General features: G+C 39.8%; 1 protein-coding gene and 1 pseudogene across 2 annotated transcripts; both read left to right on the plus strand.

The window, feature by feature from the left end:
- Nucleotides 1-50: 50 nt before the first annotated feature.
- On the plus strand, nt 51-22,556 carry BROX (BRO1 domain and CAAX motif containing). 2 transcript variants are annotated; one of them, XM_042925364.1, is made up of 13 exons: nt 51-403; nt 2,904-3,020; nt 6,713-6,819; nt 7,173-7,269; nt 9,566-9,661; nt 10,755-10,827; nt 12,477-12,582; nt 13,280-13,369; nt 15,332-15,417; nt 17,573-17,654; nt 17,963-18,113; nt 19,021-19,180; nt 20,430-22,556. In XM_042925364.1, the coding sequence occupies exons 2-13, from the start codon at nt 2,920-2,922 to the stop codon at nt 20,514-20,516; spliced, it is 1,236 nt and encodes a 411-aa protein (XP_042781298.1). In that variant the 5' UTR covers nt 51-403; nt 2,904-2,919; the 3' UTR covers nt 20,517-22,556. The 2 variants fall into 2 exon arrangements, with proteins under 2 accessions (XP_042781298.1, XP_042781300.1); XM_042925366.1 differs by lacking the exon at nt 51-403 and adding an exon at nt 826-884.
- On the plus strand, nt 8,407-8,507 carry LOC122212558 (annotated as a pseudogene).
- Nucleotides 22,557-23,085: the final 529 nt, after the last annotated feature.

A 23,085-nucleotide genomic window follows, 5' to 3' on the forward strand; every position in this document is an offset into this window, starting at 1 on the left:
CCCCCGAGGCCCCGCCCCGCGTTAGGTTGAGGCCGCCCCGCTCCCCCGAGGGCCGCCATCGCTATTGCGGCCTTCTTCCTCGGGTTTCGAGGCCCGGCCGCCTCCTCTCTTCCTCTAGGGAGAAGAGAACTGCAACTCATGAAGAAAGAGTGGGGAAGAGCAGCTAGGACGGGGCTGAGGAACGGAGAGTTCTGAGGGGGCCGCGACACGCGGCGCCTCCGCCCCTAAGCGGCGAGCACTGCCGCCTCGGTAGCTGTCATGGCGGCCCGGGCCACGTGACTCCGGCTCTGCGCAGGCCTGGTTCGGCAGCCTCAGCTCCCCGCCTCCCTCTGTCTCGTTTTCGGACTCGGACATTGCCTTTCTTCCATCAGGAGGACTGCTGCACAGACTCCCGACGAATCCAGTAAGTTTGTCATGAGAATGGGCGTTTCCCAGAAATACCCCTACCCCTGGCGTTAACCTGGAGTCCCAAGCGATAGGGTCACCTCCCCGCCCTTTACACGCGTTTTGCAGTCTCCATAGACTCCCGGATAGGGATCTAAAAAAGTCTTCTACTGCCTTGAAACAACTGAAAGGGAGAAAATGAATGTTGGCTCTGCGAATAAATCGTATTCGTATTCGACAGTATCGCCGAATCCCTTTGCCCGCGTCTCCACTGGCAACCGAGGACCTTACACACTAAATGGGCGCTTGTTCCGCTGTGGTCCGCCCGCCTGTCCCGGGTGGAGAGCATCGGCTTTCCACAAAAATGCCTGTTCCGATGAGGGACTCCGAGGGTTGGCGCCTGCGCAAGGTCGCCGCAAGCCTCTACGGGACGGGCTGGGGAGGAAGAGGCTGGGTGGTAAACAGGAAGTGGGCGCTCCGAGCTCGGGGGCGGTGCTCAGGTAGGTTCCTCTGGGGGCCCGGGCCTCGCGAGTGGGGGTCTCCTTTCAGTGACCCAAGGCGGTGGCGGTGGCAGCGTCTAACCGGCCGTTTTGCTGGTGGCTCTGAGAGTACCCTTGCACCTGCGGGTGGGCGTGTCCCTGTGCTATCCACCCTCCGAGTTCCTGAAAACAGGAATGGCAGGTCTCCAAAGGGGCAAGATGGGGCCGGGCCGAGAATACAGTACTTACCCTCTTCGTTCCTGAAGTAAAGATACACAGAACTGCAGACATTTTCATCCAGGCAGTGGAAGGCCGCCTGAAAAGAGTATTAGCCAATTTGCTGTCACAAAATCAAGTGTATTGTGTGCCTTTGCCTCCAGAAAGCTTGATTTACATGCACGTACATGCTGTATTCATTTACTTGTAAAGTTGGTATACGGGGCTATTGTTTAGAGGGTTTTATATACATTTTTAAAGGAGCTCGTTAAATGTTTTGAGCAAGGGAACTTGCTCAGTTTTTCATTGAGCATACAATGCACTGAATATCTGGTTTTGTCGTGAATAGGTAAATATTTTAAGGGAGGTGCTCAAGGAGGTATTTCATATACTGTTCAGCCCACGGAAATTTTTCCCTAGTAAGAAAAGTCAACCAACAACATTGTATAGTGTCTTGCAGTTAATTACACCTTATCAGAATTTCTTGTCTGTTGGTTCCGGTAATCTAATCGCCACATTTAAGTGTTCAGTTAGGCCTTCTGTATTTGCATTATCTACCCAAGGACTTTTAGGCCACTGACGTGCTGTTTTTTGTTTGTTCTTGTTTTTTTGTTTTTGTTTTTGTTTTTTTTTACCAAAAAGGAGTGGAACTTAATTTTTTTTAATGTTTTATTTTATTTTTGAGAGCAAGACAGAGCATGAGTGGGGGAGGTGCAGAGAGTGAGAGGGAAACACAGAATCTGAAGCAGGCTCCAGGCTCTGAGCCATCAGCACAGAGCCCGATGCAGGGCTCCAACCCATGAACAACGAGTTTATTCCCTAAGCTGATGTCAGATGCTTAACCGGCTGAGCCACCCAGGTGCCCTGGAACCTCATTTTTTTAAGTTGGCATTTTACTTAGGTAGTTTTTCAAATATTTTGGGTTTTATAGAATGGAAGTTATTGATCAAGTATTGTGGGTTTTCTTTTTTAATGAAAATACAGATGCTTATTAGCTATTTCACGGAAAGGGTATTTATCATAGAGACATGTGCTGTAACTAATTAATTGGCATAAGCAGTACTGTGTTGGAAATAGTTCATTTAAAACCTATTTACTTTAACCTTAGCAGTCTAAATAAAAATAAAGGTCATTATTTATACCTGTTTTGTAAATTACAGTCTCGTCCTGTGACCTCCCTACTTGCATCTATCCAACCACATTCCAGTACTTTGCTATTCAAAAGGGTGGTCTGGGGACCAGTAGCATTGGCATCTCAGGTCCTACCCTAGACTGTTGAATTAGAATCAACATTTTAACAAGACCCACCTTCTCCCCATGCTAAGGTGACTTTTATAAAGCACATTAAAATTTAAACATTACTGCTCCAGTATATTTAACATTGGCCATTAACTGTGGACAAATTTCCAAGTGCTAAGTTTTTACAGGCCTGATCTGAACATAGACTACAATAAATAGGGGGCGCCTGGGTGGCTCAGTTGATTGAGTGTCCCACTCTCGATTTTGGCTCAGGATCCCAGGGTCAGGGGGTCGAGCCCCGCATTGGGCTCCATGCTAAGCCTGAAGCCTGCTTAAGATTCTCTCCCACTACCCCCACTTGCATGCAGTCTCTCTCTCTAAAATATAGAGTACAATAAATAGACATTACAACAAGATTCACTCATGTCAATAAAGCATTTTATTTATATATGCATATGCTTCATATATATATATACTTTAAAAATATATGCATATGTTTTTAGTAAACCTTTAATTATTTTTATACTGTTTACGTTATTAAATGTTTTATGTTTAATTTTTATACACTTCCTTTTTTGTTTATAGGAAACATCTGGAGAAAATGACACATTGGTTTCATAGGAACCCATTAAAAGCCACAGCTCCTGTCGCTTTTAACTACTATGGTGTAGCTGCTGGCCCTCCTGCTTCAAAAATATGCAGGTTAGTTTTAGTTAATCTCAATAACTACTGATTGAGCCACTTTTGGATACAAGGTACTTTTTTAGGTTCTGTATTGAACGGGCAATACAGAAATATGTAATACATTGTCCCTGTCTTTAGACGACTTCTAAACTTATAAACAATGTGTGAAGACTTAAATCACAGATTATTTAAACTTTGGCAGTCATCTAAGCTGTGGTCCGTAATTTTAGATCAGTGAATCCCAGAGAGGCTAAACCAATCACAATGAAGGAGTTAAGCTACATGTTACAGAAGTACAAGAGACTCCACAAAATTGATGTTAATATATATAGATGTTAATTAGCCAGTAGTAGATTAATTAGCTATCTGGGTAATTAGCCAGATAGTAGATTCATGGAGTTCTGATCAGGGAGAGATCCTGATGACCTAGAATGGGCTTTAGGGTGTTCATATAGGAGAAAGGGCTTGAGTTGGGGTTTAAATAAATCATATGCCAGTTCATGGGTTGGCAAACTGTCCTGTAGGTTTGTCCCACTGCCTGTTTTATAAATAAAGTTTTATTGGAACAGAGCCATGTCCCCTCACCCCATTTATTTACATATTATTCTGGCTGCATTTGGCTGCTTTCCTCTATAACAGCAGAGTGGTAATATCAGCAGAGACTTTATGACCCACAAAACATTATAGAAAAGGTTTGCTGATACTTGATTTAGATTGTGAGAAGGGACAAGAGAAAAGCATTTCTGTCAGGAACACTTTTATTCTAGGGATAGTGAGTAGAGCAGTTTGGAACAAAAGAAAGAGATGCAAAAGATACTTCAAAGGAGGAGTAAACTGGCCAGGTATCTGATTTGCTCTGGGAAGTTGAAAAGGATTCTGTCTGTATGAAACACAGAACCTAGACGATCAAGACCTTGATGGCACCAGTAATGGAAAGTTGAGAGTGTTGCTGCTTTTTCTGGAAAGTAATTAGAGCACAAGGTGGGAAAACTGGCTTATTAGTCTAGATCAGAGGTCATCAAACTTTTTCTGTCAAGAGCTAAATAGTAAACATTTTAGGTTTTGTGGGGTCATATATAGCTGCTGTTGCATATTCTTTTTAAAATCTTTCTGTTTTTTATTTTTTTTCTTAAGTAACCTCTCCACCCAACGTGGGGCTCGAACTCATGACCCCGAGATCAAGAATCGCATACTCTACCAACTGAGCCAGCCAGGCTCCCCTGTTGCATATTCTTTGTTGATTTTTGCAAACACAAGTGGTGGGCAGTACAGAAACAAGTTAGAGGCTGTAGTTTGCCAACCCCTGATCCTAGACTCCCAGAGGCTGGTCCCAGCTTACCTGTTTTACCTGTAGCATGAGTCTCTTAACTTCTTTGGGTCTAATTATTCATCTGTAAAATGAACAGCCTAAATTAGATGTTTATAAGGTACATTTTTCTGAAATTCTATAATTTTAAAGTGAACGTAACTTTACTCAGCTGGGTTGCAAATGATGATTGAGTGCCTGCTTGGAAATAGCTAGCAAACTATTTGAGTCTAGGCCTTAAGAATTCTTTTTTCCCCCCTAGTCTGGGAATTACTCCTGCCTAGCTTCTAGTTAAATAACTCAACAATGACACATTAGTAAGGTAGACCATCCCATCTCTCGTTAGTTGTATATAGTTGTTGGTATATGCTTTCTTGGAATAAGCCTTCATGGAGCTGATACCAAAGAGTAAACATTCCATCTAGACCATTTAAGATCAAGTCTGCACTGTCCTCTAAACATCACTGCTACATCACACCTCTTGTAAATCTTAAAATATTTTAAATGTTAGTATTCTTTCACTCAACAAAGAACCTTGAGTACGTGCTTTATCCTAGGCACCTTTTAAGTTCTGGACATACAGTCCCTAGTCCCTCAGTGCTTACAATTTAAGTGTAGTCTTTCATTAGTCATTTATATACAAATGTCTTCAGTCATTGTCCCTTTAATACGATTTCTGAACCCTCACTAAGCAAGTTACCTTCTGAAATTAGATGTGGAACTGGAACCTGACCAAGCTGCATCTGGTGGATGTAGATCTCCAATTGGATACAAAGTTAAGACCTCAGAGAGAAAAGCAAAAAGCCAAAGACTAAACATTGTTGAAGGTGGGAATAGAAAGGGGACATGTCCGGGGCGCATGGGTGGCTCAGTCGGTTAAGCTTCCTACTCTTGGTTTCAGTTCAGGGTTTTGTGGGTTCGAGCCCCGTGTTGGGCTCTGCGCTGGCTGTGCAGAATCTGCCTGGGATTCTCTCTCCCGCTTTCTCTGCCCCTTCCCCACTTGGGCTGTCTCTTTCAAAATAAATAAGCACTTTAAAAAAAAGGGGGAGGGCGGGGGGACATGTAAAAAAAAAAAAGAAGGCACTTCTAGAGATAAGAGGAAATCCTGGAATATTTTGTGTTAGTAGAATAAAGGGAAAAGAGATTTCAAGAAGGAAATGGCGTGGAGCTTGAACCCATGAACTGTGAGAGATCATGACCTGAGCCGAAACCAAGAGTTGGGCGCTTAACCTACTGAACCACCCAGGTGTCCCTAGAATGCAATTCAAAAGTAGAGTTTCCTACTTGGGGCGCCTGGGTGGCTTCTGATACCAGCTCAGGTCATGATCTTGCAGTTGTGAGATCAAGCCCTGCATTGGATGCCATGCTGAGTGTGAAGCTTGCTTGGGATTCTCTTTCTCCCTCTCTCTGCTCCCCCCACTCCCCCTGCCCAAAGTTAAATAAATAAACTTTTAAAGAAATCGTCCTTTAAAAGAAATAAAAACAGGGTTTCCTACTTAATAAAGTATATTGAGATCATGTCTAGTTTTGAAAAGTAAGGAGATACTAGAATTGCGTAAACATTGTTAAATTTCTATTTTTCAGAAAACTTGCATTGTGAACTGGTCTATTTAATTTACTAATTCTTGATTCCTTTCTCCCATCTTAAATGCCTGTGTTTATTTGATGTTTTTAAATTTTTTTTTAACGTTTATTTATTTTTGAGAGAGACAGAGTGAGAGCGGGAAGGGGCAGAGAGGGAGACACAATCTGAAGCAGGCTCCAGGCTCCAGGCTCCGAGCTGTCATCACAGAGCCTGATAGGGGGCTTGAACTCAAGAACCACAAGATCGTGACCTGAGCTGAAGTCGGATGCTTAACCAACTGAGCCACCCAGGCGGTGTTTTTTGATGTTTTTTAATGTTTTATTTATTTTTGACAGAGAGAGAGAGACAGAGCATGAGCAGGGGAGGGGCAGAGAGAGAGGGAGACACAGAATCCGAAGCAGGCTCCAGGCTCTGAGCCGTCAGCACAGAGCCCGACGCGGGGCTCGAACTCACAGACCGCGAGATCATGACCTGAGCCGAAGTCGGACGCTCACCCGACTGAGCCACCCAGGCGCCCCTTTTGATGTTTTTTAAAATATAAAATGTATATTTTTATTACATAATTGTATACATGACTTGCCCCTTGGATTGGACTGAGTTTATTTTAGTACAACTTTTAAAACAATTGTTACCAGAAATTTCACTTACCCCCAGTGTTAGTACTAATTAAATTCATTCCTGTGTACTCTTAGTCATACCTTAGAGTAGGGTGGGTGTGTGTGTGGTATTTTAAAGCTTTTACCATTGAAACTTTTAATCCACTTTAACATAGATTCATCATAATTCATGACTTAATTTACTCTTTCTGTCTCTCATAAGTGACTTGAGATCATCCAGAGCACGACTGCTTGAACTCTTCACTGATTTGAGCTGTAATCCAGAAATGATGAAGAACGCAGCAGATTCCTATTTTTCACTTTTACAAGGTTAGTTATTTATAGGAACTTCAAAGTTTTTGAAAAACAACTATGCGGAAGTTCACATTTAATTCTTAGACTTTACAAATCTGAATAGTCTAGTCTTCTAGTCTGTATTCTTTGGTATATTTGGGTTTCAGAAACATGAGAATGTAAGGGCAGTATTGGTCTTTCTAATGTTTTGAAAAGTAAATGTGTACATATTTCATATTATGTTACCTTAGAAGGAGATGTGAGATCTAAAAAGGGAGGGGTGGCAAGGTCTTTTCTACAGGTATCTGGAAAAGTCATTATCTGAAAAAAGTTTCTAAACAGAATACCTGATATTCCTTCTAAAACTAAAAGGCTGTACCTTTTTATAGGTTTCATAAATTCCTTGGATGAATCTACCCAAGAAAGCAAGTTACGATATATTCAAAATTTCAAGTGGACTGATACATTACAAGGACAGGTTCCAAGGTAGGTAGTGCGGACAGTACTAAATGGAAGCCATTTTTGTAACTATTTGGCCAGTGGTTAACCCATTGCCTCTGTATCTGAAGAAATAGAACATAGATCTGATCAGCATTTTCTCCTATCGGGAAGCTGGTTAAAAACGTTTGACCTGAACTCTTAATATACTCAATTAAGTAAAAATCTAAATTATTTCTCCTGGATCAAATCTGTGAGACAATCCATACAAATATTACCCAGAATTCAACAGTCTTAGCTGTATTAATAATATGCAAAGAATGGTTTGGGAATTTGGAATCCAAATCTTTTGCCTACCTTTAAGCAGAGCAGAATTTTGATTTTTATCTAGTTTTCTTTTCTGATGGGTACTTCAGATACCTTTGGTCAACCTCTTTCTATTTGTCCCGGGTTCTACCCCAGCTCCATACCCTTTTGAGTCATAGTTTTATTTTTTTCCTAATTTTTCTTCACTGTTTCTTCTCTTTTAAAAAATTTCCTCTCAAAACTTTCTCATCACACTCTTGAAACTAATCAGAACAGATCTATTTATAACAGGAACCAGATCATAATGGTGCTAATTTTTTATTGAACTTTTTTTTTTTTTTTTTAGCACCATTGTGTTGTTTAAGTGGCCATATTATCTTGATCTCAGTTTGCTGTAGAAAACTGTATAAAGGCAGAAGGGAAGGAAATGGAGATTGCTGAGGGGCCCAGGGCAGCCATGGCAGTGGCAGGAGTGTGGACTCAGGCGCTGTGTCAGGTCTTGTACTGTGTGAATGCCTGCTTCTTCACATCAGATCATGACCTGAGCCAAAATCAAGAGTTGGATGCTTAAGCAACTGAGCCACCCAGGTGCACCTCTCTTATTATTTAAAGGTAAACTAATAAATTAGATATGCCTACTAGATCGCCAGATGTAATTCATTTGAATGTTCTGAATGCTGAAAAGAATAAGGTTTTAAACTGTGCATTAAATTTTTTTTCAGTGGGGTAAAACGGTTTTAAGAGTTTGTTCATGGAGCGGGGGAGCTGGCTGGCTCATTTGGTAGAGCGTGCAACTCTTGATCTTGGGGTCATGAATTCAAGCCCCACGTTGGGCCTAGAGCTTACTTTAAAAAAAAGAAAAATTATAAATTTTGTTTAGTGCTCACTTCAGCACATATACTGAAATTGGAACAGTACAGAGATCAGCATGGCCCTTGCTCAAGGATGACACACGAATTTGTGAAACATTCCATTAAAAAAAAAAGTGTCAATATTTTGTATGTTACGTTAAACAGGATATCACAAGTTATTTTTGAATGACTAATGTTTTATAACACTCCCCCTTTTTTTTAATCTAAAAAACTTCCCTTTCTCTGTTCCTTTAATGATGGTGGCAACAGTTAAATAGAAAATAACAAAGTGGAATCACAATTCTAGTTTCTTTTTGGCTCATTTTTCTATATGTTAGTATTATGTGTATAAAATAAGGGTATTGCTTCTGTTTTCATCATTTGAGACAGATGAAGAATTTCCAGGGTCTTTTCAGAACAATAGTGATTTAAAAAATTGGCGTTACCTTATTTGCTTTAGTAAGCCCTTGTCATCTTCTTTGTGTCCTATTTAGTAATAGAATCTGAAGGAATATGCTTGTTTTTAAGACCTTTTTCTTTGTGGTGCATGTACTGATAGGCTTGGCATTCAGTGTCTTTACCAGTTTCACTTCTGTTTGGCTTTTTGACCTCCTTGATTTCTTTTTACAAACCATGTGCTCCATCATGCTAGGTGGGTCACTGCTCTCAGAAAAATGTTGATCCTTCTTGTGCCTTTAATAGCATCATTCCCTCACCTGGGATGTCCTTCTGCTTCCCTTCCCACCATCTTTCAAGGCACAATTCAGAGACTGTCTATACCATGAAACCTTCTTGAATCATTCTAGCCTGAAGCAGTGTCTCCTCTGAATCCATTTTTTTAAAAATGTGGTATAAGAACCACCCACTCCAGAGTCAACTGGTTACTTACTGAAAGTGTAGATTCTGGGCCCCTCTCAGACTTTCTGATTCTCTGGAGTTAAGTCCCCCAAATTTATATTTTTAAAACTACTCTGTGTACAGTAACCTTTGAGAACCTACTATTCACATGTTTACTATCATGAAGTACATAGTGGGCTATTGTTTTTAGTCATTAATCATAAGGACTGTTTTCTTCATTTTTCCAATTAGCATATAGTTTTTATAATTTTGAGTTCAACGTACAATAGGCTTCATACAGAGATGTGTCAGTAATTGACAGAAGTTAATGAACATGTTTATAATTCTAGTGCCCAGCAGGATGCTGTTTTTGAATTAATATCCATGGGATTTAATGTAGCTTTATGGTATACCAAATATGCTTCAAGACTGGCTGGAAAAGAAAAGTAAGTCTAAAGGGGAGGGTTATATGCATATGTGTTATTTTTTCAAGTATGTGGAGTTTCATTATTAAAAAGTCTAAGCTACTGATAAAAAGTACCACTTCTGTTCACTGCAAGGTTGCCTCATAATGTTAGTGTTTTAAGTGTCAGAATTATGGAGCCCAGTGTTGGAAAGAAAAATTAATCTTGTCAGAGGTCTTATCTAAATGAAACCCTATACCAAGAAAAGGAAAAAATTGAATATTGGACTGCATAAAAGTACCATAAATAAAGTTAAAAACAAATGACAGATGGTCAAAAAAATCGTAATGCATGTGACAAATTGTTTTTGTAACGGAAAATAAAGAGGAAAGGAAAAGATCAACAAATCAATTGAAAATAAGTGAAGACATGAACAGGCAGCTCCTAGAAAAAGAAATACAAAGATAAGTATGTGAAAAATGTTTTGAAGGATTAAAGAATTGTGACATAAAATAAGATGCAGTTTTTATAATAGAAGTGGATGTCAGCAATATGAAACTGGCAACTATGAGCTGTGGTACATGTGAACATGTGTATAATATGCAGCTATTTCAAAATAAAGTTGAATTGTCAGGACGCGTGGTTGGCTTAGTAGAGCATGTGACTCTTGATCTCAGGGCTGTGCATTAGAATCCCATGTTGGGTGTAGACATTACTTAAAAATAAAATCTTAAAAAATAAAGTTGAATTGTACGTGCTGTCGTAAAATTATGTCTAAAGTAATTTAGATGATTAAAATGAGCAGAATAGTGAATATTGTGTGTGTGCGTTTTTTTAAGTGTGTGCATGCACCAAGTGTAGAATATTTTGAACTTGTTTAATGCACAGAACATTATCTGGAAGGAAAAACTAGACCTATAGATAGAGTCTTTCTTTTTTTTAATTTGTAGTATCTTCTCTGGATATTTTTCATGTGCATTTGTTCCTTTTTTAATTGTCAAATCAGATTTTTTAAAAGGGAGACTAGTGGTGAGAAACAAATGACTAATTTGGTTTTATGATTAATTCACTAGTTGTTGGTTTTAATACAAGAAACAGGATTCATCCTCTAACTGATGTAATCACTGTCTTTAAGCATAACCGAAGATGAAGCAAAAGAAGTCCATCGAAGCCTAAAAATTGCAGCGGGGATTTTTAAACATTTAAAGGTAAAGTAATATGACAGTAAAATGTATTCCTCATGCTTTAATTTTGATTAAATTTTCTTCCTTTGGGGGCCGGAGGAAAGAATTATTTCACTATGTAAAAAGAATCTACTGTATGTCCTGTTTTTCTTACGTTAAGTACTTTGTTGATGAGTGCAGCCAGTTACAGAATCTCACATGTCTTCATTTCAGAGAGTCATCAGTGAATTTTGTTTTTTATTTTTATTTTTTAAAGTTTTTGTTTAAGTAATCTCAGTACCCAACGTGGGGCTTGAACTCAGGACCGCAAGATCAAGAGTCACATGCTCAGGGCATCTGGGTGGTTCAGTTGGTGGAGTGTCTGACTCTTGATTTTGGTTCAGGTTGTGATCACCGTGTACTGGGATTGAGCCCTGCATCGAGCTTTGCATTGGTCATGGAGCCTGCATGAGCTGCTTTCTTTCTCTCTGTCTCCCTCGCTTGTGCTCTCTCTTGCTAGAGTCACATGTTCTTTTGACTGAGCTAGTCACACACCCTATCAGTGACTTTTACGATTGGAAAACTCAAGCTGTAATCACCTGTCTCTTTGGAAAAGACAGGAGAAAACAAAGTACACACATGATGGTTCTTACCATCTGGGTGCAGCAGTTGCCGGGATAGTCATGGTCCTGCAAAACTGAACTTCTGAGTGTATTCTCTGTATCTCAGTGAAAATGTTGAAGGGCAGTCAGCCTGCACTCATTATATTAAATTGCCTGGAGCTGTGATGGAAATTAGAGAAAAGACTAATGTATTTAGTAATCAGGATTACCCCCACTTCATTCTAATTAAACTGATATTTACTGAACGCCTTCCAGAGGCCAATGATGGGCTCTCTAATGATAAAATAGGATGCAGGGGGCGCCTGGGTGGCTCAGTTGGTTAAGCACCCAGATGTTGATTTCTCTCTTGGTTGTGAGATTGAGCATTGCGTCTACACAGTGCAGAGCTTGCTTGGGATTCATTCTCTCTCTCTCTCTCTCTCTCTCTCTGCCCCCCTCCCTCCCTCCCTCTCCCTCCCTCTCCCTCCCCCATCTCTCTCCCCCCTCTCCATCCCCCCTCCCCCCAGCTCATGCTCTCAAAATAAACAAACATTAAAAAAAAAATGTCTTTACAGTAATTAAAAACCTGTGATCCTGAGTTATCTATTAAATTATAGACTTCTTTAGACTCTGCTATTATTAATGAGTGAATAATTCTAGCCATCATGCAAAAGAGAACTTTGGTTACTGTTTCAGTTAAACATTTTCTAAGATGAAAATACGACCTGCATATCTAAGCTATGTATTTTGGCCCAAAGTTTGCAGAAGTTTATGAGAAGCTCTAAGTTTTGGTATACAGGAGCTTTTATTCTCTATAAGCTTAATATCGCTCCTCTTTACACAATTTTGCTGTCCGGAATTTTTCTTTTTTTTTTTTTTTCCCCCTTCAAGACTTTTATTTTAAACACTGTGGCGCTTGAACTCATAACCCCGAGATCAGGGATTGCATGCTCTACTGCTGCCAGCCAGATACCCCTGAGTTTCTGATAAATCCCCAAATTGAATGTCTAATAACTTCCATTTTGTTTATCTGTAACAATTGGGTTAAAATAAAACTTGGCTTCTTTATTTTTGTTTCTCTTTCTCTCTCAGGAAAGTCATATCCCAAAGCTCATTACACCTGTAGAGAAGGGGAGGGATTTAGAGGCACGGCTCCTGGAAGCTTATGTTGTCCAGTGTCAGGCAGAAGCTCAAGAAGGTATCCTAAATATTGTAAGATTTTGCTTTTTTTTTTTTTTTTTTTTTTGAAGAAATCTCTACTGGCATCTAATTCTTTTTAATCAGAATTAGCTGAATTTGAGTTTCACATCTTGAGAAATTTCTAGTGAGGAATAATTTCACTGTCAGCATTTGCCTTCATGCATGGTTTATAGGAAAAGGCCTTGCAGTTTAATGGATCTTTTAAGAAGGATTTTAATTTCATGCCATTTCTGACAGCAACAGATGAATTATGTAGCTCCTCTTTTCCTGATCTCCCTTGCTCATTTCTTTTTCTCTTCCACTGTTTGCCTTGCCTTTCTTCACCTTTCAGTGTCAGGAAATAAATGAAGACTTGTAAAAGCAACAAAGAAACTTTGTAGGGTTTTTGTTTTTCTTTCAAATTCCAGTGCCCTGGAGGGATTCGTTTTCCTCTGACATGCTACTTTGTAGTAGTAGTTTTTTGTGATCTAGTAATTAGCTAGTGATTTAAAGAAATAGTGTCAGAACCAGCAAGCTTATTAGTGTTTTCTGTTTCTGTTTGCACTTTCTGTAACTTACTTTTCATGTTAAAATTCTTGACAAATTGTGTTAAAATGCCAAATAGATTGTTGGGATGGCTTTTGCCATTACAGTTAACTTAGTATGAATGCAAGTGAACTTAATTATGCGTTCACTTTGCTGTGCTTTGGTGACAGTAACAATCGCTCGAGCAATTGAACTGAAACACGCGCCTGGCCTAATTGCTGCACTGGCGTATGAAACGGCCAACTTCTATCAAAAAGCTGGTGAGTTTATAATTCTCTTGTTGTATTTTTAGTCTTTAGATGTTCAGATTAAGCTCATGGTTTAATAGGGAATAAGCAAAACAAAAAGATTCTCTAGGTTATTTCTTCATTTGTAAAACTGGAATAATGTCTACATTATTTTATTAATCTTGGTCAAAAGAATGAGAGCTGTTCACGGTTAATATGCTGCATAACTGTTAATGGAGAAGCCAGTGTTACAGTTCTTAACCAGTTATATGTAATAATTACACAGGTGTTTTAGTTTTGAAGTTTTTTGGGGTCTTTATAATAACCTTATGGTTGTCATGAAACCAAACTCCAGAGAATTAATATAACTAACCTATAATTTAACTGTTAGCAGGCTGGGAAGTTAGGACTAGAACTCAGGTCTTCTCAGTAGCCTGTTATTCTTTTCATTCACTTATTCAGGAAACATGCATTTATTTTTGTTTATGGGGTGGTTACTACTCTAGTTGCTAGCTATACAAAGATCAGTATATAGACAGAGTCACATCTAGGGAAGGAAACAAACCTGTAACCACATTATAATAGCATAAGATAAGATGTGACTACAGCAGTGAAATGAAAACCTCAAGGATCCAGGCATGCTAGAGGAGGCTTTCTATGAGAAGGTGGTGTTTGGGCCTTATTTTGAAATATAAATAGAAGTTTTGAGTTTGCTAGGAAGCTTCAGCATATGGGAAAAGTAGAACATTCTATATAGTATGTACAGAGATAAGAAAGAATTTGGCACATTCTGGGACCTTTAAACAGATGCTCTTAGCTGAGGCACAGGATGAGTGATAGGAGAAAAAGTTAGGAAAGTTTGCACGTGTGAGATCATGAATTGGTTTGTAGCCTTAGAAGTTTGGCTTTTATTTGGTAGATCATGGGGACCTGTGAAAAGGTATAAAGCAAATCTGTTTTGATTGGATTTGAATTTAGAAAAGCTCTATAGGGGCACCTGGGTGACACAGTTGGTTGAGCCTCCAACTTCAGCTCAGGTCATGATCTCACAGTTCCTGAGTTCAAGCCCCACATCAGGCTCACTGCTCTCAGCACAGAGCCCGTATTGGATTCTCTGTCCCCCTGTCTCTGCCCCTCCCCCACTTGTACTCTTTCAAAAATAAACAAAATGTTTAAAAAAAAAAAAAGAGGGGCGCCTGGGTGGCTTGGTCGGTTAAGCGTCCGACTTCGGCTCAGGCCATGATCTCACGGTCCATGAGTTCAAGCCCCGCGTCGGGCTCTGTGCTGACAGCTCAGAGCCTGGAGCCTGTTTCAGATTCTGTGTCTCCCTCTCTCTCTGCTCCTCCCCTGTTCATGCTCTGTCTCTCTCTGTCTCAAAAATAAATAAAAACGTTAAAAAAAAAAAATTTAAAAAAAAAAGATCCCTATAATTGCAGGATGAGAAATGGGCTTGTGAGGTGAAGGCTGACTCCACTTAGTGTTAAGGAAGAAGGGATCGTAGTCTGTGGAGGAAGGGACAGAAGCTTTGACAAAACAGAGAAGTAGGGAGCAGAGGACAAATGGATGAGAGAGAAGTTGGCAGGATGTGAATGTGCGTGTTAGGGAAGGTTCAGCCTGGGGCGATGGACCAGGAAGGAGAGTGTCTGCTGCTGACTGGGGTTACCACACTATGCAGTTTGCTATATTATATAACGAAAGGAAAAAGTGTAACAGTGTAATTTATATTTTTCTTAAAGTTCTATTTTTATCATTATTTTAAGCCTAAGTTGCATTACCTATCAAAGGAGGTGACAGGGTATTCAAACAGTCTTATTATGTAGTTAAAGTGTAGTTACGGGAAAATCACTTTAAAGCAAAGTTTTTTTTAGAAAATATGTAAATGCTTGAGTTTTAGACTTGAATGGCATTCTGCTTTTAGCATCTGAACACATGAACTAAAAATCTTCTAGTGAATCGGGGTGAAATTATATTTTGCTTTTTAAAATGTAACTTTAGATCATGCTTTATCCAGTTTGGAGCCTGCATACTCTGCTAAATGGAGAAAATATCTTCACTTGAAAATGTGTTTCTACACGGCTTATGTAAGTACTGATAACCTGAAAACCAGTGTCAATTTACTGTCTTTCTAGCCCCGTGCTTGCTAGGTCTGTCATTTTGTAAATTAGCATTGCATAAATAATGGAAAGCTGTCCAATGTTTACCGACAGCCAGTGCAACTCTTGTGAGCTGAGGTGGGTAGAAAGAGACGACGGAGAATTGTAGCACTGGGTTATAGTGATGGAATTACTATTTGATTCAAACCCACTTTTTATTATTATTTATTATTATTTCTTTAATTTTTATTTATTTTTGAGAGAGAGAGAGTGTGAGCAGGGGTGGGGCAGAAAGAGAGGGAGACAGAATCGGAAGCAGGCTCCAGGCTCCGAGCTGTCAGCAGAGCCTTACACGGGGCTCGAACTCACAAACTGCAAGATCATGACCTGAACCAAAGTTGAATGCTTAACCAACTAAGGCAGGCCCCCTAAAACCCACTTCTTTTTAAAGTTTATTTATTTTATTTATATATTTATGTGTGTTTATGTAAATATAAAATTAATATATAAATATATTTATGTCTATATTTATAAAGTTTACTTTTTTATCTTGAGAGAGAGAGGGAGAAAATAAGTGGGGGAGGGGCAGAGAGAGAGGGAGAGAGAACCCCAAGCAGGCTCCATGTGTCAGCACCAAGCCAAACCATGAGATCTTGCCCTGAGCTGAGACCAAGAATTGGACGCTTAACCAACTGAAGCACCCAGGTGCCCCTCAAACCCACTTTTAAGCTGGAACCTTCTGTATACTTAATGAGAATTCTCTCCTTTCATCTTATACATTGAAGAAGGTATTTACTGATCCTGATCTTAAGGCATACCACATGACATATACCCTCAGTCTGTGAAGAAACCTTAATAAGCACTCTTTTAGAAGTTACTTACCAGTTTCTTCCACCCACCAAACAAACTTACTTGTTTGTTGGTTAGAATATCTTGTGAGAGATAATCAAACACCTTTTTCAGACCCGGGTAGATACTTTTATTTCTTCTACCTTGGGATCTGTTTTCCGGCATACAGCGTTGGACCATGTGCAATGCTTGGGTTTGATACAGACATTTAGAGTGAGCATGTTCTTTTTCAGGCTAATAACCTTTCTCTTGAAACCTGTTTAGTTATTATTAACCTTAGAATCCTCCCTCCCTATCCCTCTGCATTAGCACAGTAATTTCCCTCCTTTATCTGCAGTGCCCAAATCTTAAAAACCAATTTCATTATTGAAAAGTACTTTTGGGGCTCCCAGGTGGCTCAGTTGGTTGAGAGTCTGATGTTGGCTCAGGTCATGACCTTGTGGTTCGTGAGTTCTAGCCGTGCCTTGGGCTCGCTGCTGTCATGGAAGAGCCCACTTCAGGTCTCCTGTCCCCCTCTTTCTCTGTCCCTTCCCTGCTTGCGCTCTCACTCAAAAATAAATAAATCTTGGGGCGCCTGGGTGGCTCAGTCGGTTGAGTGTCCGACTTCGGCTCAGGGCATGATCTCGCAGCCCGTGAGTTCGAGCCCCGCGTCAGGCTCTCTGCGGACAGCTCAGAGCCTGGAGCCTGCTTCCGATTCTGTGTCTCCCTCTCTCTCTGACCCTCCCCCGTTCATGCTCTGTCTCTCTCTGTCTCAAAAATAAATAAACGTTAAAAAAAAAAATTTTTTTTTTTTTAAATAAATAAATCTTAAAAAAAGAAAAAAGCACAAACACTAAATTTTGCGGGGCGTCTGGGTGGCTCAGTTGGTTAAGGATCCAGCTCTTGATTTTGGCTCAGGTCATGATCCCAGCCCAGGATCCTTGAATCGAGCCCCGCGTTGGGCTCCACGCTGAGCACGGAGCCTGCTTGGGATTGGAATTCTCTTTCTATCCCTCTGCTCCTCTCCCCCACTCACGTTCTCTCTCCAAAATAAAAATATACATATGTTAAAAGAAAATCCTTTTTCCTCTCACCCCATGGTTGGAAGGTTAGTTTGGTTCAAAGCGTGACATAATCCCACTTGTTTTATACTAGCAGAGATTGGGGGAAGCTTATTCAAGTAAAGAAATGTAAGGGATGGCATTGATATTCAAACAGTGGACGAAGGTCCACTTCATCTGATGCATTTATAAAACAATGATAGCAGAAGGCATCGTTTGGGGAGAGAATGAATAAGAATTTGTTTCTTTATCAGGCTTACTGTTATCATGGTCAGACTTTGTTGGCTAGTGATAAATGTGGCGAAGCAATCCGGTCTCTCCAAGAAGCAGAAAAATGTAAGTATTGCTGCCAGAATATTAACGCCCTTCTTAAACACAGAAGTTTTATCATGAAAGAAATAGGCAGTTAAAAGAGATTTTGGCTGAGTTCATGAAAGAGGATGGGAACTCAAGTGAGGAACTGGAGAGAGAGAAACAACGTTTCAAAAACCAGAAAACATGTAGAAAACAGCCCCCTTCCCTTACTCTATTACTGGTATCGCTGTCACACTAGGTAAGGAGCAGAAAAGTTGCTATCATCTCTGACTTATAGCTTCCTTAGTATAAACAATAAGCAGATGATTTTATATCCCTTTCACCTGCAGTTTATGCAAAGGCAGAAGTACTGTGCAAAGAATATGGAGAAACCAAGGGACCTGGGCCAACGGTCAGACCCTCAGGACACTTGTTCTTTCGGAAGCTCGGAAATCTTGTGACGAACACCCTAGAGAAGTGTCAGAGAGAGAATGGGTTCATGTGAGTACAGCTTGGTGTTTTGGCAGTACGAATGCTAGTGTGTGTATCTACAGTCACAGCGTTTAAATAGCAATACTGTTGTCACAGCCTCCCAGTTAGTCTCTGCCCCACTTTGTGTCACATTGCACTCAACTCGAATTTTCTCTTTAAATTGGTGGTAAAGTTCCCTCCTGTTGGGCCTCACTTCATCCTGCTTCTGATACATATAAAAGCAGATGTTACAATATCCTGCTTCTGATACATATAAAAGCAGATGTTACAATTTTATCGTAGGTTATTAACAAAGAGCTCACTTACAGTGTCTCAGTTTTCTCTTCTTCCTTTCCCTGGTGTTTCTTCCCTGCGAGTTATATGGAGCTTCTCTATATGGAGCTTCTCTGCTGCTCTCACGTGGGCATCCCGCCCTGCTCACAGCCACCTGTAAAGCAGGGAAATGGGTTTTCTGTCCATCCTGCCTAGTCCTGTCAAGCAGTTTTCCACTGTGAGGTCAGCATTGTTCAAACTGCAGATGACCATCTATGTAGATGGGTAGAATCTGTTTTGTCCCTGTTTTTTCTCTTTACAGTCTGCCCCTTAACATTGCCGCACCTGGTCATACCGAGCCCTTTTACTTCGTCAAATATGCCTAGTATAACTTGCCTCACCCGTTTTGGAAAGCATTCCTGAACCGCCCTCTTCCCCCGACAGCATGTTCTCACGGCATGCGATGTCCGTCAGAGCTTCTGTTACGTTGCATTGTAGGGGACAGGTTTCCTGACTGTCTCATCTACTCATGCACGCCGCATGAGGCAGGAGAATCTTCTCTGTCCTATATTAAATGGTCTCTTTCTCGCACAGGGCCTTGAACACAATAGCCGCTCAAGTAGTTAATGAATGAATGAATTGCTGTTTAAATTGCTTTTTGCAGTTACTTTCAAAAAATTCCAACAGAAGCCCCACAGCTGGAACTCAAAGCAAATTACGGTCTCGTAGAGCCTGTACCTTTTGAATTCCCTCCGACAAGTGCACAATGGACACCGGAAACGCTGGCCTCGTTTGATCTCACCAAAAGACCCAAGGATGACAGTGTACGAGACTGGCTTTTTTCCGTTTGTTCACAGAGGTTTAAAAAGAGAATTCAGAGTTAGCATTTTGTTATTTTTCTCTACTTAAGTAGATCTAGATATATACACATATGTATCTTTGTCTAAATGTTAAGTTAGCTAACTGCAGTGTTGGTGTGATGTGTGTTGTTGAATTGTGTCAGAGATTCCATCTCTAGGCCTTAATTATCTTCTGATTTCTTACATAATTGAGGCTGTTTTCAACGCATTATCTTGCCTTTTTACAACTTATCAGAGCCTCCTTTAGGAACAGTGTGGGAGGAGAAGTCTAAGGATGGATGGTTTATCCATGTTTATATTGCTATAGCAATATACTGTTTTTGATTTAGCTGCTGCAGGTCATTTGAAGATTTGACCTTATTTCAACGTTCCATGAAATCATCCAGGGGTAAAATAAGGCTGCTTTTATTCATTTATATCTAAGTACATGTTGGCGTACTAAATCAAAGATGAGATTAAGTGGGAAATTTATGGTCTGACTGCCCGAAGAGGAGGGGTCTGTGAAAAATAGGGAATGGGAATTAATTTGCAGCCATAGCTCCTTCCTTGACATTGGGTTTTTATATAATTTCCTACCCATTCTGAAACCATTAGTACTTAAAATGACTGTCTTTTTATCCTGGTCAGCCTCTAAAATAATGCGATAAGAAGTAGCCTGTTCCTGTCCTGAGATATTTTCACACTTACGAGTTCCACATGCATAGACTCATCACTCAGTTTCTCTGTCCTCAGAAAGAGTGCAAGCACCATTAGCTTGATGTTTGCCTGCCTAGGTTTTCATCTTCACTGAAGCGTTGCTTTCTGATTACTTCTTAAATTGAATTGATATGTAGCATTTGGAAAAGCTTTGTTAATTTCAGCGTTGGGTAATTTAATACAACATCTTTAAAAAGCCTAAGGTGGGGGCGCCTGGGTGGCTCAGTCAGTCAAGCGTCCGACTGTGGCTCGGGTCAGGATCTCACGGTTCGTGAGTTCGAGCCCCGTGTCGGACTCTGTACTGCTGGCTCAGAGCCTGGAGCCTGCCTTGGATTCTGTGTTTCCCCCTCCCCCGCTCACGCTCTGTCTCTGTCTCTCTCTCTCAAAAATAAAATAAACATAAAAAAAATTAAAAGTAAAGATAAATAAAAATGAAAAATCTAAGGTGGAAAAGATCTAGTGTTTGTTTTCCAAATCTTAGTTTATTATGTACTTAAAACTGTGTTTTTCTCCCTAGACCAAACCCAAAGCAGAAGAAGCAGTGAAGCCTGTCAGAGAACCAGATACCAGACCTCAGAAGGACACGGGATGTTCCATCTCCTAAAATACACTGATAAAATGTGCACTACGAATTTCTCTATAGTAGATAAGATAAACCCTGGGACTTCAGTCCGTATTTCTTAAAAGGTTTTCTCTGAAGCCCGTAGAATGATTTAGTACATTCGGAGGGAATCTGCCTTCAGTTTATTTGTTCTTGATTTTTAATAGAGTAGAGATGTTTCATGCTTTGTTTCCAAACCCTTTTTAATCAGGACAACATGTAAAAGATTTTACTGTGCCCCTCAAGGGCGTATTTGGGGGTTGGGCTTTTTTTTCTTCAAAGTCTGGGTTGTAGTAAGTTTCAGGTTAATCTAGGCCAGAAACACGTGGCATCAGGTATGTTTTTCTGTCTTCACACACAAAAAGTTTTATTTTCCTTCCTCTTACCTGATACCAGAAGAATGACAGGAGTTGGTTTTTAACAGTTTTCTTCCTCTTACCATTATGTTGTCACACAGACTTGTGTTCTCTTCAGATCCCTTCCATTTGTAAGAAGCTATAATTTGTTCCAAAAAATCAGTGTTTATAGGTATTTTGAGACCATTTAAGAACTTCTGTTCTGGTAGCCCTGCACTTTATTTCAGCTTCAATAAACCTACAGTGATTTTTACAAGTACTTTTTCTAATGGGTTTTTTACTTCGAGGACAGAACTTTGTGACAGCTCTTCATGTTCCCATGTGAGAGAACACAATGAAACGTTTTTGCAGAAGTCAGGTATTTCACGATGTAAAGAAAAAACATCAAACCTAAGCGAGATAGGTTGTCCTGAATTACACTGCTAACTCTACTTTTTGGTCACAGAAGTTACGGTAAGATGCCTTCGTTACTGATTTCAGTGTGCGTTATTTCTATATGGTCTTCTAATTTACACATCCTATCAGAATCGTACTGCTTTAGGCCAAAGGCCATAGCAAAAACAAGAGCAAACATATAGTATGAACTTAAAATCAGCTTGTAATATTTGAAACAGTTTAGCGTGTACACAAACTTGGGAAATAGTGGATGCATGCTGCTTTAACAAAAGTCACACGTCTGTAGTATTATCTTTTTTGATTATTCTTCTGGGGCGTTAGCTAATTTTCCTATTACAAATGACAGATTGGTTCACTTAATAGAAATAGTGTATATTGAGAGCTTACTACGTGCCCGGCACTCTGCTCAACACTTATGTAGGTAAACCATTGACTCCACGTGGTAGCCCTGTGACAGATAAGTGAAATCTGCATAAGGTGTTAAAATAGGAATAAACATTTCATGGTGAAGAATAAAGAGATTATTCCTGTCTGAATCAGTATTGTGTGCAAAGAATTACTTAAGTTGTAGTTTTCACTCTTGAAAACTACAAAGAATCAGAGTTTTTTTTAATATACGGAAATGCTAATAACTACTGTATACCATTTAATATTTGAAACTGCAGTTTCTAGAATAAGTGGAGTAATAACTGGACTTTTAACTTTATTTTGCTGTCTACAGAAACATACTTTAATGAAATTTCACTGTATATTATGTAACACTACAAAATCACTCGTCTGGTTGCTGTTTGCCATTTATGGACAAAACTTTAAACTTGTGCCAGCTTGTTCTTCTCGGCCTCGTAGGACCTGTTTATCTTGGGTACTCTAGTACTCATTAACCTAGTTGCTAAATTTTCACATTGACACTTGGGGGTTATACTACCATATATGGAATGAAAACATGTCATATGTTCAGTGCTTTTGTAAAATGCAGGAAATACTGGTATTACTTTAAATCAATAATTGGCAACTTCGACATGAGCAAGTAAGAAATATTGTGTTGACTGAGCAAAAGTGACACTTTGTGACTAAAATACCCCATTATATATCTTCTTTGAAGTGACGTTGGAAATTTGGGAAGTTGACACGTCAAGCAGCTGCATGAAGGTTGTAGAGGGTGTAACTTTGTGTTAAGTGTTGCGTATACTTTCGTCCTTCATTTAAACTGGATAATGACCGCCAACAAAAGTGTTGTTTGTATAATGCGTTACCTTTTTATTTATGAAAATAAAAGTAATTTTACTTATAATTTCATTGGGATTTTGTTTTTCGATAAACATTTTTACTTATTAAACCAGTTACCATTAATACAATGCAAAAACCCTAATTCTTCACAGTAAAGTTTTAAAATGACACACATTTGTGTTGTTTTACGCTACATGAGTTCATTAAATATTCAACGCTGCTCAGTCTGTTTGGCTTTTATTTCTGTTTCTTGGTACTTAGCGCCACTGAATGGCAAAGTGGGATCGGAGTTGGCCTGTGTCTCCCTTCCTCAGCACAGTCCAGCACCATGCAGTTGTGGACTGTGGTAGACTCGGCTGGAGAGCCCGTTGTGGCTGCGCTGTGCTCTGTAGAAAGCTGTCCTTTGGAAAGTTGACGTGGGTTTCCAGTACTGTATAAATGTACTGAGAAATACAACCCCATTCAGAAATGGTGCCTCATTTTCCAGGGTGTGCTTTACAAAATCACACATTTCCTACCTCTTTTAACATGTGCGTGAAAATAAACTTGGCAATGTCACGTGGGTTACCGTAATTTTGTGTTGACGGACTTGT

The sequence above is a fragment of the Panthera leo genome, chromosome F3 (genome assembly GCF_018350215.1).
Source record: "Panthera leo isolate Ple1 chromosome F3, P.leo_Ple1_pat1.1, whole genome shotgun sequence".
NCBI classification, from domain to species: Eukaryota; Metazoa; Chordata; class Mammalia; order Carnivora; family Felidae; genus Panthera; species Panthera leo.

Excerpts from the sequence above, each read along its gene's own strand:
- BROX (XM_042925364.1), top strand. The coding sequence starts at position 2,920 with ATGACACATTGGTTTCATAGGAACCCATTAAAAGCCACAGCTCCTGTC. Across the intron at positions 17,655-17,962 it reads TCTCCAAGAAGCAGAAAAAT|TTTATGCAAAGGCAGAAGTA; the intron begins GTAAGTATTGCT and ends TTTCACCTGCAG. Across the intron at positions 18,114-19,020 it reads CAGAGAGAGAATGGGTTCAT|TTACTTTCAAAAAATTCCAA; the intron begins GTGAGTACAGCT and ends TGCTTTTTGCAG.